At 47.0% G+C, this 16,419-nt stretch overlaps 1 protein-coding gene across 1 annotated transcript in view; it reads right to left on the bottom strand.

Moving 5' to 3' along the window:
• rftn2 (raftlin family member 2) overlaps nucleotides 1–16,419 on the bottom strand; it is an 84,542-nt gene that overhangs the window by 36,647 nt on the left and 31,476 nt on the right. Inside the window, exons 3-5 of the mRNA XM_085985803.1 lie at nucleotides 11,395–11,578; nucleotides 3,765–3,876; nucleotides 1,089–1,443 (exon numbers count right to left, since the gene is read on the bottom strand). Coding sequence (XP_085841929.1) covers nucleotides 1,089–1,443; nucleotides 3,765–3,876; nucleotides 11,395–11,578 — 651 coding nt within the window. The remainder of the gene's footprint in view (nucleotides 1–1,088; nucleotides 1,444–3,764; nucleotides 3,877–11,394; nucleotides 11,579–16,419) is intronic.

The following is a 16,419-nucleotide window of genomic DNA, read 5'->3' as shown; positions in this document are numbered from 1 at the left end:
CCATGTTACAGCCCGATCGAGGAGGATGGGGTGTAAAACAGGTGGCTGATCAACAATGTTTCACTGTACCATGGATCAGTAATTCCCTGGCATGGGATACTGAACATGGGTCCCACCAGTTCTAAGGTATTGGTGCTCCAAAGCATGTTGCTACCCTATTCTGATCAATTCAGTCAATGGAGAACAAGAGTCAGCTGGTGGTTTCTAAGTAATGTCTGAGGTGCATCTGACTCTGTGGAGAACGCTCCTCTACTGTAAGGTGCTTCACCTGGAAGCCTGGTTGACAATTAAGCAAACTCGTTTCAGGCGCTAATTGGTGCAGTCAAGCAGCAGGCAGCTCTCGTACTCGAATGTGTGACCCATGGATTGTGAAACAAGTGTTCTTATTAGCATGTTGTGCCGTTCATAGTAATATTTCTATAGTAATAATATCTTCCATTGATTAGAAAATTGCAGTGGAATTCTGTTACAGAGCAAGATGGACGCAAATGATACTTATGACTAAAGTTGTCTACTTTTAAGGGGCAGGTGTATTTAAAAAGTTTAGTTTATAGTCATGATTTCTCACTACTTGCTTCTTCCTTGCCAAGACTGTACAGTATTTTATGGTTGCTGCAAAAAAATGTTCTTGATGATAAAATATAATTCAAATCTCTGAAATTTAAGTCTATTTTCCGTTCTCACATAGATTTTACTGCAGTCTGATGTGTATGTGACCCTGGGAATGTTCGCCACAGGATCAGATACAACTCAAACTGCACTATAATCTAGCCTGCGGTACACATACACCCAAAATCAAAAACAGTTTGCTATTGTGCTGCTTCCATATAACAAGAGTTGTTCATGTCACTTTTATAGGATATACTGGATTGAGAGTAATTTTTTTCATGTTATATTTCATGTTGTTGAGGAACATGCACTATAACAGATGTTTCATTATAATGAAGGTGGAGTAAATTTAGGACTCTCTATACTTGAATATCTGACTGCATAAATATGTAACCTGCAAATAAACACCAGTTTTAACCACACAATAGATACTTAGGAAAGAAAACTGATTTTTTTAAAAAGATAACGATAATACAAACCTTCCTTTGGTTGAACGGAAGGACAGCTTTCTTTTCCAATCTCTTTTTCTCTCCCATGCAAAAGATCTTCCTCTGGAGTTGGCCCATTCTCTAAAACATTCGTGATTTTATTGCACCAATGTTCTCCTTCCATTGCAGATTCCACAGGCTTTGTGGTCAAAGTCCCCTCACTGCATTTTATATAGTTATCATCAGGATTCTGCTTTCTTTGATCTGGCAATTTAAAGTAGACATCCTGTCCCAAATCTGCATCTGGTTCTGTTGATAATTTTGTACCGTTGCAGGCCTTTGACTGGGAATTGAGTTGATTTAAAAATCCAATGAACTTCATTCCTTTCTTGGCTGACTCATTCACCTAAAATTCAACAATACAGATGGAAAACACAGTTTTTAGGTGAATTTCAAAACCATTATATTCTACCTATAATTTTTTTAATTGTTGGGCAGCAATTTGCATAAGAAGCATGTGTGTGAGGAGGGCAATGGATAGAAATCACGAGTCACTCCCAAGCATGGAATTTCAGGCAGGGGCTCCACTGTCATGTGGCACTCCGGTTATGCTGAACAGTGCCCTAGGGCAATTGTGCCAAGTAGTACTCCAGGAAGGGGGCTAAGTTCGTTCTATGGCTCCTTATTGAATCATTGCCTCCTTCAGAAGACCTCCTGATACATTCTGTAGATTCTGGTAGAAGGGTACTTCCGAGTTAGTCTTTGCCTTTGGTGCAGCCTTATCCTTTGTGGCTCTCTCAGGATGGGGGTAGGGATGGGAAGAGTGGGGGTGGGGGGGAGGGATAGGCAGGGTCGGGGTTGCGGGGGGGAGGGATAGGTAGGGTGGGGGGAGGGATAGGCAGGGTGGGGGAGGGAGGGTTGAGCAGGGTGGGAGGGTGAAGGGAGGGATGGGCAGGGTGGGGGGTGAAGGGAGGGATGGGCAGGGTGGGGGGTGAAGGGAGGGATGGGCAGGGTGGGGGGTGAAGGGAGGGATGGGCAGGGTGGGGGGGGAGGGAGGGATGGGCAGGGTGGGGGAGGGAGGGTTGAGCAGGGTGGGAGGGTGAAGGGAGGGATGGGCAGGGTGGGGGGTGAAGGGAGGGATGGGCAGGGTGGGGGGGGAGGGAGGGATGGGCAGAGTGGGGGGGAGGGAGGGATGGGCAGGGTGGGGGGGAGAGGGATGGGCACGGTGGGGGGGGAGGGATGGGCAGGGTGAAGGGAGGGATGGGCAGGGTGGGGGGGAGGGATGGATGGGCAGGGTTGGGGGGGAGGGATGGGCAGGGTGGGAGGGTGAAGGGAGGGATGGGCAGGGTGGGGGGGAGGGAGGGATGGGCAGGGTGGGGGGGTGAAGGGAGGGATGGGCAGGGTGGGGGAGAGGGAGGGATGGGCAGGGTGGGGGAGAGGGAGGGATGGGCAGGGTGGGGGGGAGGGATGGGCACGGTGGGGGGGAGGGAGGGATGGGCAGGGTGGGGGGGTTGGGCAGGGTGGGGGGGAGGGAGGGATGGGCAGGGTGGGGGGGTGAAGGGAGGGATGGGCAGGGTGGGGGGGAGGGAGGGATGGGCAGGGTGGGGGGGTGAAGGGAGGGATGGGCAGGGTGGGGGAGAGGGAGGGATGGGCAGGGTGGGGGGGAGGGAGGGATGGGCAGGGTGGGGGGGAGGGATGGGCAGGGTGGGGGGGTGAAGGGAGGGATGGGCAGGGTGGGGGAGAGGGAGGGATGGGCAGGGTGGGGGGGAGGGATGGGCACGGTGGGGGGGAGGGATGGGCAGGGTGGGGGAGAGGGAGGGATGGGCAGGGTGGGGGGGAGGGATGGGCATGGTGGGGGAGAGGGAGGGATGGGCAGGGTGGGGGGGAGGGAGGGATGGGCAGGGTGGGGGGGAGGGAGGGATGGGCAGGGTGGGGGGGAGGGATGGGCAGGGTGGGGGGGAGGGAGGGATGGGCAGGGTGGGGGGTGAAGGGAGGGATGGGCAGGGTGGGGGGGAGGGAGGGGAGGGATGGGCAGGGTGGGAGGGTGAAGGGAGGGATGGGCAGGGTGGGGGGGAGGGAGGGATGGGCACGGTGGGGGGGAGGGATGGGCAGGGTGGTCGGGGGAGGGATGGGCAGGGTTGCGGGGGGGAGGGATGGGCCGGGTGGGGGAGGAGGGAGGGATGGGCCGGGTGGGGAGGAGGGAGGGATGGGCAGGGGGAGGGAGGGATGGGCAGGATGGCGGGGGGAGGGAGGGAGGGCTGGGCAGGGGGGTAAAAGGGAGGGTTGGTTGAGCAGGGTGACCTCCTACATCTGAACTAACCCACCTTTGCCTCCCACAAAATCAGGAAATCTTGTCATTTTGTTCATGTAAGTGAAGTAGATGTGCTCCGGTCGCAACTGTGAAATATGTCTGCCTAGCCACTCGTCATTACTGATATGTATGCAGTGGAGATATTCCTGACAAGCCAATAATATGCGAGAGCAGTTCCACTGCAAATAATAAGGGTGAAATTACCCAGAACAAGCAAAAATAAATAAATTAGCTCACCGATCAGACTCAAAACTGATCAATTATACACACACACAGTATACACACTCAGGTGCTCCTCAGGAACCTGATTCACTGACACAGCATTTATTTGTTTGCCTTTATTCATGAACTCTGTGGACTCGTTCTCGACTCTGACTCAACAGCCTCACTGAAAAGCAAGCATTATGAGAGAGTACCTTGTCTAACAGTCCTTTCACAACATCACTGGAGAGTGTTTGATTGTTCACAGACCATTCTTCAACAACTAGCTTGTAGTGTCTTTGTTCTCCTTGTTCTGACTTCTTTATGCTGTATTGAAGTAAGATAAACAGAAACTATATGACAGTAATGAACCCTTTTTGTTAGCTTTATAAGAATTATTAAGATTTTCTGTGGACATATACAGGAAACAACTAAATGCAGACAACTGGCATTTCTGTTCACTTTACAATTGATTTAACCAGAGGCATTACTACACATATTTATTAATTAGTTAGAAAAAGGTGTCGTGCCAGAGAACTGGCAGATAGCTAATGTAATGCCTATATTCAAGAATGGACATAGAACATGTCCAGCAAACTATAGACCAGGCAGCTTAACATCGGTGGTAGGAAAAATAATGGAATCCCTACTAAAGGAGAAAATGGAAGGACACCTAGAAACCAAAAATATAATAGTCAGCATGGATTTCAAAAGGGAATTTTCTGAAGAGGTAACACAGAGAGTAGACAAGGGTAATGCAGTAGATGTAATTTAGCTAGATTTTCAAAAGGCCTTCGATAAGGTACCACATAATAGACTAATGAATAAGGTCAGAGAATGCGGAGTCAGGGACAAGTAGCAGAATGGGTAGCTAGCTGGCTTCAAGACAGAAAGCAGAGTGTAGGGGTAAAGGGTAGCTATTAACAGTAGCAGAAGGTGGGTAGTGATGTTCCACAAGGATCAGTGCTGGGACCACTGCTGTTCACAATTTATATTAATGATTCAGACTTTGGAATGAAAAACACAATTTCTAAATTTGAGGATGACACCAAATTGGGGGGATAGTCAATACTGAGGAGGACTGCAACAAAATACAAGAAGACATTAATAAACTTGCAGAATGGGCATATAATTGGCAAATGAAATTCAACACAGATAAATGTGAGGTATTACATTTTGGTAAGAAAAATAGGGAGGTCATATATTACTTGGAAAATAAGAATCTAAATGGGGTAGAGGAGCAAAGGGATCTCGAAGTATAAATGCACAAATCACTAAAAGTATCGATACAGGTTAACAAAGCCATAATAAAAGCACGCCAAATACTAGGGTTTATTTCTAGAGGGATAGAATGGAAAAGTAGTGAAGTTATGCTAACTTGTATCGCACCTTGGTTAGATTACACTTGGTACTGCGTACAATTCTGGTCGCCATATTATAAAAAGGATATAGAGGCACTAGAGAGGGAGCAGAGAAGATTTACAAGAGTGATACCAGAAATGCGAGGGCATACCTATCAGGAAAGGATGAACAGGCTGGGTCTCTTTTCTTTTGAAAAGAAAAGGCTGAGGGGTGGCCTAATAGAGGTCTTAAAATCATGAATGGTTTTGATAGAGTGGATACAGAGTGTTTCCACTTGTGGGGAAGAGCAAAACTAGAGGCCATCAATAGAAGATAGTCACCAAGAAATCTAATAAGGAATTCAGAAGAAACTTCTTTACCCAGAGAGTGGTGAGAATGTGGATCTCGCTGCCACATGGAGTGGTTGAAGCGAATAGTATAGATGCATTTAAGGGGCGGTTAGATAAGCGTATGAGGGAGAAGAGAATAGAGGGTTATGCTGATAGAGTTAGATGAGGAAAGACGGGAGGAGGCTGAAGAGGGGCATAAACGCCGGCATGGACTGGTTGGGCTGAATGGCCTGTTTCTGTACCGTATATCCTATGTAATCCTGTGTAATCCTATGTAATATCTCACAGTCCAAGTTAGTGTCTGTTTAGGAAAGGGCATTGTACCATCAAGTGGAAGAAAAGGGAATTAAGGGTTACGGGGAGCGGGCAGGAATTTGGACATGAGTCTAGGTTCGGATCGGTCATGGCCCTGTGGGTAGCGGAGCGGGCCCAGGGGCTGTGTAGCCTGATCCTGCTCCTGTTTCGTGTGTCTAATTCTGTTAGATTCAGGAGATAGTCCTGTCATAGTGGATTGGCGGTTAGGATCAGATCAGCCATGATTTTATTGAATGGCGGAGCAGGCTCGAGGGGCCAATTGGCCTACTCCTGCTCCTATTTCTTATGTTCTTATGTAACGAACATTTTCAGCTAACTTTTTAAAGTTTTGGATCAGATCAGTTTGCTTTTCCCTATCAAAGTAAATGGTCAGTTTTCTTTTTCCTAGTTTAGCTGACTTCACTTATTGTAAACTGAGACTCTTTAGCCTTAAAGCCCCACTGTTATAACATTAAAACATTTAATAGGAATTAAGAGCAGAATAAGTTTAGGGGGCTGAAATTCCATCGGTCTCTCGCCATAACTCCAGCAGGGGACTGGTGGAAGCTCTGTGGAAACTGTTGGTGGAAATGTGTTAGTACTGTGAGATTACACAAATAGATTGATGTTTTAAAATGGGTTCCAGTTGTTGTCCTTGTAATACAAAGTAACTGGAGGAATTAAGCCCACCAAATTAAATTCCATGCCAAGCCTGTCGTACTGCATGGTGGTAGATGTTTGCTAAGTAAATGTACATGTGAAGTCCATTTGCCTGTAATGTGAGTAAGGTGTTTTCTACTAAAATGAGTGACAATGGCTAAAATGTTGTCACTGTAGCTACTCAGTGATTTCTATTGGACAATGCTGCACTAAACCAGGAAAATGTTTTTGAAGTGTTCACTGTGCGTTAAAAACCCTCACCATGTTTCCTCCCCTCTCCCTCACTCTATTGTCACCAGCCTCCCTTTCATCCCTCCTTTCCTCTGCAACCCATCCTTTTCCTCCCCATCAGCACACCTATTTCCTCATCCCTGCCACCAGTTGGTTTCCTTAGTGCTATAAATAGACTGTACAAGCATTTTAAAGATAAATTCCACTAAACTTCCACCAGTGAAGAGGATGCAGGGGGACGAGGGGCAGGGACTAGCAGGGGGACAGGATGGAGGTCGGGGAGTGGAGTTGATGCAGGGCCGGAATCACAACCATGAGGCCTGAAGCCCAAAGATAGACAGCGACTGAGAATGGGGGGGGGGGGGGGGGGGGTGGGGTGCACTGCTTGTGGTGGGTGTAGGCTATAATGGTGGGTAGTGACCAAGAACAGGCAAGCAGGACAAAAAAACGAAAGACTTGCATTTGTATAGCACCTTTCACAACCTCAGGGCAACCCAAAGCACTTTACAGCCACTGAAGTACTTTTTGAAGTGCAGTCATTGTTGAGTTTGTAGGAGATGTAGATGGTGGCAGGAGTGGGAGAAAGATGCAGAAACATTTAAAACACTTGTAATTAAATTTAAATTAAACCTATTTTTTTAAAATATAAATTAAAAAAAGTCTACCTGGAAGACATGAAAGTCCTGAAACACTGCCACTCATCTTTGTGACCTCCCAGTGCCTAACATAAGTAGACAACAGTTCCACCTAGTTTGGAGACCAAGTATTGCAGCACTCGAGATAAGTAAATCAAAGGAAACGTAACAGAAAATGTCATGGGCACAGCACGGGAAAGACTGTGACAAAATACCTACCCAACTGGAAGTGCGTGCAGATGCAGGACTTTTAATATATACCTACAATATATTAAAATCCAAGTCCATGAGCACTTCCTGTCTACACAAAAACAAAAGCAAAATACTATGGATGCTGGAAATCTGAAACAGTAACAGAAAATGCTGGAAACATTCAGCAGATCAGGCAGCATCTTTGGAGAGAGAAACTGATTCTTCTGTCAGATAAGTCAGTTTTAAACTTTTAAGTTTAACAATTTTTCCTTCTTACTTTCTCTATTAATTTGTTTTTTCTTCTGTCTAGCTTTCTGCCCCTCACTTGTTTTAATCCAGTCTCATGGCTCCCTTCAGGCTGCTTTGGCCTTTCCTGTGCTGTTTAGTGGATAGCGAGGTTCTTGTTTGGTACCTCAACCTCAGATGCAACTGTCTCTTTGGCCCATCTCTTCACCAGGGAAGCAGTTACACAGCTAATTCAAGTAACTAGGGTAATCCCGTCTCCCTCCCCCACACCGGCCATCCTGTGTAGCCCCACCCTGCTCACATGACCTCCTGCTCCATCTGTATCTTTATCCACCTCGAGCTACTGAACTCACACACCTTTCCATCCCGCTACGGTCTACTGTGCTCCTGGACCTGCTTCTCCCAAGCTTATTAAGTGTGAAAAGGCTGTTAGAGGGCAAAGTAGGACTGGAAGCGTGATTAAGGGCTAGGTAGGAAAGGAGATTGGTGCGTGGAAGGAGGGTAAAGAGAAGTCAGGGTGAGGTGAACAGGGATTGTGGGGGTGACAATAGAAAGGTGGACTGGGGGAAAAGAAATTTATGTCTAAGTGACAAGGCAGAAGATCAGAAGTGCAGGAGAAGTAGATGGGAGAAGTCAGGGGAGGGGGGAGGTGGTGAGAGGATGCAACGGCATCACTGGCAGGAGGCAGGTGACCAATTTACATTAACAGTTTCCATTATAAATTTGTGCACAAGAAATTATAGTGGAAATGTCAAAATAAGAACAGAATGTATGACTTTAAAATAGGGAATTAATTACATCTGCACACCCTGGTCCAATTATCCCCTGCCATCGAACCTCACATCACCTGAAGACTACACTTGGTATTGAATTCCTGTGTGCAAAACAACAACTTGTATTTTTATAGCGCCTTTTAATGTAGTAAAATGTCCCAAGGTACTTCAGAGGAGTATTATAAGACAAAAAATTTGAAACTGAGCCACATAAGGAAAAATTTGGGCAGGTGACCAAAAGCTTGGTCAAAGAGGTAGGTTTTAAGGAGCATCTTAAAGGAGGAAAGAGAGGTGAAGAGGCAAAGAGGTTTAGGCAGGGAATTCCAGAGCTTAGGGCCTAGGTAACAGAAGGCACGGCCACCAATGGTTGAGCGATTATAATCAGGGATGCTCAAGAGGGCAGAATTAGAGGAGCGCAGATATCTTGGGGGGGTTGTGGGACTGGAGGAGGTTACAGAGATAGGGAGGGTCAGCTGTGGCTCAGTGGGTAGCACTCTCGCCTCTGAGTCAGAAGGTTATGGGTTCAAGTCCCACTCCAGGGACTTAAGCACAAAAATCTAGGCTGACACTTCAGTGCAGTGCTGAGGGAGTGCTGCACTATCAGAGGTGCCGTCTTTCAGATGAGACGTTAAACTGAGGCCCCGTCTGAGCTCTCTCAGGTGGATGTAAAAGATCCCATGGCACTATTTAGAAAAAGAGCAGGGGAGTTATTACTGGTGTGCTGATCAATATTTATTCCTCAATCAACATCACTAAAAAAACAGATTATCTGGTCATTATCACATTGTTGTTTGTGGGTGCTTGCTGTGTGCAAATTGGCTGCAGTGTTTCCTACATTACGACAGTGACTACACTTCAAAAGTACTTCATTGGCTGTAAAGTGCTTTGAGACAGCCGGTGGTCGTGAAAGGCGCTATATAAATGCAAGTTTTTTTTCTTTTAGGGGCGAGGCCATGGAGGGATTTGAAAACAAGGAGGAGAATTTTGAAATCGAGGCGCTGTTTAACCGGGAGCCAATGTAGGTCAGCGAGCACAGTGGTGATGGGCGAACGGGACTCGGTGCGAGTTAGGACATGGGCAGCCGAGTTTTGGATGACCTCAAGTTTACGTAGGGTGCAATGTGGGAGGCCAGCCAGAAGTGCGTTGGAATAGTCAAGTCTAGAGATAACAAAGGCATGGATGAAGGTTTCAGCAGTGGATGAGCTGAGGCAGGGGTGGAGACGGGAGATGTTACAGAGGTGGAAATAGGCGGTCTTAGTTATGCTGCGGATATGTGGTTGGAAGCTCATTTCAGGGTCAAATATGACATCAAGGTTGCGAACAGTGTGGTTCAACCTCAGACAGATGTTAGGGAGAGGGATGGAGTTAGTGGCTAAGGAATGGAGTTTGTGGCGGGAACCAAAAACAATGGCTTCGGTCTTCTCAATATTTAATTGGAGAAAATTTCTGCTCATCCAGAACTGGATGTCGTACAAGCAGTCTGACAATTTAGAGACCGTGGAGGGGTCGAGAGAAGTGGTGGTGAGGTAGAGCTGGGTGTTATCAGCGTATGAAACTGACACTGTGTTTTCGGATGATGTCGCCAAGGGGCTGCATGTAGATGAGAAATAGGAGCTGGTCAAGGATAGATCCTTGGGGGACACCAGAGATAACGATGTGGGAGCGGGAAGAGAAGCCACTGCAGGTGATTCTCTGGCTACGATTAGATAGATAAGAATGGAACCAGGCGAGTGCAGTCCCACCCAACTGGACGACGGTGGAGGCATTGGAGAAGGATGGAGTGGTCAGCCGTGTCAAAGGCTGCAGAAAAGTCAAGAAGGACGATGAGGGATAGTTTACCTTTGTCACAGGCACAAAGGATGTCATTTGTGACTTTGATGAGAGCTGTTTTGGTACTGTGGCAGGGGCGGAAACCTGTTTGGAGGGATTCAAACATGGAGTTGCAGGAAAGATGGGCACGGATTTGGGAGGTGGCAACACGTTCAAGGACTTGAGAGGAAAGGGAGGTTGGAGATGGGGCAGTAATTTGCAAGGACGGAGGGATCAAGGGCTGTTTTTTTGAGGAGAGGGGTGATGACGGCAGATTTGAGGGAGAGGGGGACAGTACCTGAGGAGAGAGAACCGTTAACAATGTCAGCTAACATAGGAGCCAGAAAAGGAAGTTGGGTGGTCAGCAGTTTGTGGGAATAGGGCCGAGGGAGCAGGAAGTGTGTCTCATGGACAAGATGAGCGTGGAGAGATCATGAGGGGAGATCGGAGAGAAATTGGAGAAAGATGCGAGTTCAGGGCTAGGGTAGGGGGGAAACCTTAGAGGAAGTTTGGCCCAGTGGGCTAGGGGGAGGAAGGGAAGTGGCAGAGGCAGCTGAACAGATGGTCTCAATCTTAGAGACAAAGAAGTCCATGAGCTCCTCACACTTGTTGTCGGAGGTGAGGGTGGAGGAGACAGGGGAGAAGGGTTTAAGAAGACGGTTAGCAGTGGAGAATAGAAGCTGGGGTTTATCTTTGCATTCCACCATGGATCATCGGCTGATACATAGATATATACATAGATTTGCTATGTCCGACATTTTCAGTACAAATAACTATATAATATCCTATTAAACCCAAACTTAATTGAAAATAGATATAATTGTTCTATTACTATAGGAACACATAATATAAAATGTTCTGACCAATTAATTTTCAAAGAAATTTATTGTGAAATAAAAAAATATAAAACAACCTTCTTCAAATTGAATGATCAAGGAGAGTATACTATACAAGAAGTCTTTAAAAATATATTATAAACATATCTGGCAACCTCAAGTTTTAAATGAAATCTCTAACTGCAAATAAATTCTAATAATTACAGGAGTCAAATTGTTAAAATGCCCTCAGTGTCGTCCTCCTGGACTCAGAATTGGATTTCTACCCCAAGTACAACAATAACATTTCACATTTTAGCTGCACTGTAATAACAGCTGCTTCAAACAGAGTGTGACAATTATTACAACCCTCTAACATGAAGCACTTGCAATTTGGAAATTTCAAATTAAGTCATTCATTTTTTGATATTGAACTCTTACAGTTCTGAATTGATGTTTTAACAAAAAAAAAACACTTAAAGCTATGAATTGAACTTACCCCGATTTTATTTTAGTTAATATAACTCTATAGATGTAACTCAGTGGAGATCGTTTCCTTCGTCCCACAGAAAGAATTGTAGGGTGGATGGTGGCAACAACATATCCCTTCCTGTAGTACCCTTCCAATTTAGAACTAAGGTCCAAGAGGGAGGAGATCTTGATAACATCTGGATTTGATGAACCTTTAATGTTAGGAATAAAAGGCAGAAAAGTGAACACTCTTTAAAGACGAACACAGTTTGGATTCAGCTTGTTTCCTAATTCCTATAATATGAAATATGTGTATTACTACTTTCCATATGGTAGAAGCATACCTCCATACTTACACTTACAATAGAACAATCACGTTATCACAAAGTCACTGTTACAGCACACAGTGAATGTGAAAGACAATTATAAAAGAATGCTTAAACATAAAGAAAGTGGTTGGTGAGAGTGTGATGAACAGAATACTGTATACAGCAGTGATATTAAGAATACTTTTGCAAGTTGACAGACGCAATGTTCATAAGTATTCATGTCAATCTATTGATATACTGTACTGGGAAGATCAGCCATGATTTTATTGAATGGCGGACCAGGCTCGAAGGGCCAAATGGCCTACTCTTGCACCTGTTTCTTATGTTCTTATGTTCTACTAGGGTTTATGTGGATGGGTCTCAATTCTACCAAGAGGGACAGTATCATACTGGTGCTGCATGTTGGATACCGTGTGATAACCATAGTATCCTCATTAAATGTCCACCACAATATTCAGCCCAAAAGGCCGAGGTTATTGCAGCGCTCGCAGCCCTTCAAACTGTCACCGATAAAATCACAATCTATTCTGACAGCTCCTTTTTTGTAATTCCCTCATGGAATACCTCCCTATCTGGCAAAAATGCGGCTTCTGCACAGCAGAAGGCAAACTGCACACCCACCACTCAGAACTCCAAATGATTTGGGATATCGCTGGTAAGTGCCCAGGACAAATTGCCGTTTATAAGGCACATCAGCGGGCCAGAGTTAGTGCAGAGGGCGATGGTAATAACCAGGCAGACTTACTAGCCAGAGAAGCTGCTATAAAGGGGATTCCATGGGATCCACTCAAAGCACAACTGGTGGCACCAGTACGACAGACTCCGGTTATACCTGATTTTAAAACTTATCCGGACACTGACCCTGATGTGGTGCTGACCAAAGAGGCCACATGCCAAGGGAAAGATTTTCCTCCCTCCCTCGCATCAAATAAGGACTCACTTGTCCTACATGAGGAGGTTCTGTATCATAAGGATGGCCCTAATTTGACTTGGGTTATACCTCCATTCTTCAGAAAAGAATTGATTTTGTATATGCATCAAATTGGGGGGCATGCCTCCGGTTCTCAGGTAACTGATTTGCTCCGTAATTGTTATTAGTGGCCAATGATGCAACAGGATGTCCAGCACTACCTGGACCTGTGTCTCATCTGTGCCCAAATGAATCCAGCCCCTGCCAAACAAAAGGTCCCAATGGGTACGCCCCATCTGAATGATGGCCCGTGGGAAACATTGCAGATTGATTATACAGGCCCCCTACCCACAGGAAAAGGAGGGTATCGGTATATCCTGGTAGTCATAGATATGTTTACCCGGTGGATTGAAGCTTTCCCAACCTGCAAAAATGATGCGCTGATCATGGCTAAAATTTTGTGGGAACAGATCTTTAGTAGATGGGGATTTCCAAAAAGAATAGAGAGTGATAACAGCTCTCATTTTAGGGCAGATGTAATGCAACAGCTCCGTCATCTTGTCGGGGTGAAACAGCACTTCCGCATCCCCTACAACCCGGAGTTCAGTGGGATAGTGGAGCGTTTTAAACGAGTTCAGCTGTGGCTCAGTTGGTAACACTCTCGCCTCAGTCAGAAGGTTGTGGTTTCAAAGTCCCACTCCAGAGACTTGAGCACAAAAAGCTAGGCTGACACTCCAGTGTAGTGCTGAGGGAGTGCTGCACTATCAGAGGTGCTGTCTTTCAGATGAGACGTTAAACCGAGGCTCCATCTGCTCTCAGGTGGATGTAAAAGATCCCATGGCACTATTTAGAAGAAGAGTAGGGGAGTTATTCCCAGTGTCCTGGTCAATATTTATCCCTCAACCAACAACAGCAACTCTACTTTAAAAGTACTTCATTGACTGTAAAGCGCTTTGAGATGCCCGGTGGTCGCGAAAGGCGCTATATAAATGCAAGTCTTTCTTTAAAATTTCACTTTGGGCGGATTGTGGTGCAATCGGGCCGCCCAGCTGATGTCATCAGCGAGAGGCCTGAACTATTTTGATGATCGGGCTTCATTTAAATTTCATTGGCAAACTGCCCACACATTTCCAGCAGTGACGGGTAGCCTATCCAATTGGAAGGCAAGATTTCGATTGGCCCAGTGCCCATTTAAAGTGTGAATGCACCTCTTAAAGCGAGGTGTCCTTTCACTCTCTGGAAATCTTTGCTGCTACCGGGCGATTAGGGAACATGTCTCAGGCAAGAGCACCTAGATTTACCAGAGGTGGCTGGACCATCACACCCAGGACATGGGTTCAGTGCTGCAAAAACTTCAACAACCTGAGCCGAACAACAGTGAGAATGATGTCTTGCTATCCCTATTTCTCTGCATTACACCTTGCCACAGCATTTCCCCCCACCTCCAGAACTCCAAACAGATCCCTTCCCTACTCCATATCGCCAATCACAACAGGACACTGCACATCTCTCCTTCTCATTTTAATCACACACTCACAACTGCCCTCACAACAGGCACAATCAGCATTCCAAAGCATTTCATTCCTCTGCTAACTGCTTCACATTACCTCAACAGGGTACCTGCCTATTACTCTTTTCTCAAGTAATCAAATTTTTTGTTGTGGCGGAACCACCAGAGGATTACGGACAATTGTATATAATTCCTTTTACAGCAATGTAGTACAGCTGGGGGCTGCACCTTTAATGTATCTGTTAACTGTACTAGGGCTTCTTTCCTGTACTCCGCGTGATGACGTCATGCCGTCCGTCACGTGATCTCTCAATGGCGGGAAGAACGTGATGACGTCAGAGCTCGGAACCTTCTAGCAGTAGAACTCGGAACCTTCTAGCAGTTGAGCTCGGAACCTGCTAGCAGTTGAGCTCGGAACCTGCTAGCAGTTGAGCTCGGAACCTTCTAGCAGTTTCGAGAGAGGCTTTCAAGCAGACCAGACCTATTTGCATTGTATCCTACAGTTTCCTGTACAGCTTCATTTGTTCATTAAATTTGATTGTTTTTGATTTTCTGAGTCGATCTCAATTCTTCGGCTAGGAACCCCAGTTCCTACATTGGTGACCCCAATTTCTTCGAACAATTTTCGTTGAAGTTACATCATGGACACGAACGCCGTCACCCTCAAACTGCCGCAATTTTGGGAGCAACAACTGGCCGCGTGGTTTTTCCAGGCGGAAGCCCAATTTGCAATCCGGGGAGTAGCAGCGGATTTGACCCGTTATTATTACGGGGTCTCTGCCCTCGACAGCGCCATGGCCTCGCGGGTCGTCAGCCTCCTCGAGAGTCCACCGAACAATGGCAAGTACGAAGCTTTAAAAGCACGTTTACTGCAGATTTTTGGTCTGTCCAAGTCGGAGCGCGCTCGCAGACTTATCTCCATGCCCGGCCTCGGGGACTCAAAGCCCTCAGACCTCATGAGCCAAATGCTCACGCTTTTGGGCTCAGAATCGCAATGTTTTCTGTTCCGCGAGCTGTTTCTCTGTCAACTACCAGAGCCAGTACAGACGGCCTTGGCCAATTCCGCGATTACGGATTGTGCTGAACTCGCCGCGGAAGCGGATAAAATATTCACCGTCTCACAACAATCTTGTGCAGCCACGAGGCGCCCATCCCCCACAAGAGCGAATCCGACTCCTCCTCCTGCAGGCTGGTGTGCATACCACGCTCGTTTCGGCGCGAAGGCTAGAAATTGCTGTCCGCCCTGCAGTTTCTCACCCAAAAAAAAACCTACCTCAAACCAGCGGTTTCTGAGAAGATCAATAAGGCCTAAGGGACGCGCCGGAGTTGCGATGGCTGTCGGGTCTGCAGGGAAACTCCTATACATTACAGACTCCCTGTCAGGGCGACGTTTTCTCTGTGATACTGGCTCCCAGTGCAGTATCCTACCAGCGTCGAAGCTAGATCTTCAATCCGGTGGTCAAGGTCCCCCCCTCGAGGCAGCCAACGGTGTGGTCATTCGCACGTTCGGAAAGCGTAGGGTCCAGTTGAGTTTTGGCGGCCAACGTTTTGTTTGGGAGTTCATCACGGTGAAAGTCTCACAGGCCATCCTGGGGGCAGATTTCTTCTGTGCAAACGGGTTTCTCGTCGACGTCCGACACTGCCGGCTAATCAGTGCCTCCACTTTTCACTTGGTCCCCTGCCACTGAAGCACCGCGATGTCTTGGTCAGTTGCCTGTGCAGTCCCATCTCCAAATGAGTTCTCTCGTCTTCTCAGTGAGTTCCCTGAGCTCACCAGGCCCACATTTTCTTCTTCAGTCGTGAGGCACGGTGTGGCGCACCACATTACCACGACAGGATCCCCCGTTTATGCGAGAGCTCGAAGGCTGGAACCCGGTAAACTCGCGGCCGCCAAGGCGGAGTTCCATACAATGGAACGCCTGAGTATTATTCGACGTTCGAATAGTCCTTGGTCCTCGCCATTACACATTGTTCCTAAGCCGGGCGGCGGATGGCGACCATGCGGCGACTACAGACGCCTGAATGAGGCTACCACACCGGATCGGTACCCAATTCCTCACATTCAGGATTTTTCGGCCCATCTGGCAGGGAATTCCATCTTTTCCAAAGTGGACCTCGTCCGAGGCTTTCATCAAGTGCCCGTGCATCCTCAGGACGTCCCCAAAACTGCCGTCATCACACCTTTCGGGCTCTTTGAGTTCCTTCGTATGCCGTTTGGGCTGAAGAGTGCAGCACAAGCCTTCCAACGTCTCATGGATTCCCTGTTGCGCGATTTGCCGTTCATCTTCGTCTACCTAGACGACA

Source organism: Somniosus microcephalus, chromosome 4, assembly GCF_052327205.1.
Source record: "Somniosus microcephalus isolate GS21.2 chromosome 4, FLI_Smic_1.0, whole genome shotgun sequence".
NCBI classification, from domain to species: domain Eukaryota; kingdom Metazoa; phylum Chordata; class Chondrichthyes; order Squaliformes; family Somniosidae; genus Somniosus; species Somniosus microcephalus.
The sequence above is the reverse complement of the archived record's forward strand: the minus strand, read 5'-3'. Positions and strand labels throughout refer to the sequence as shown.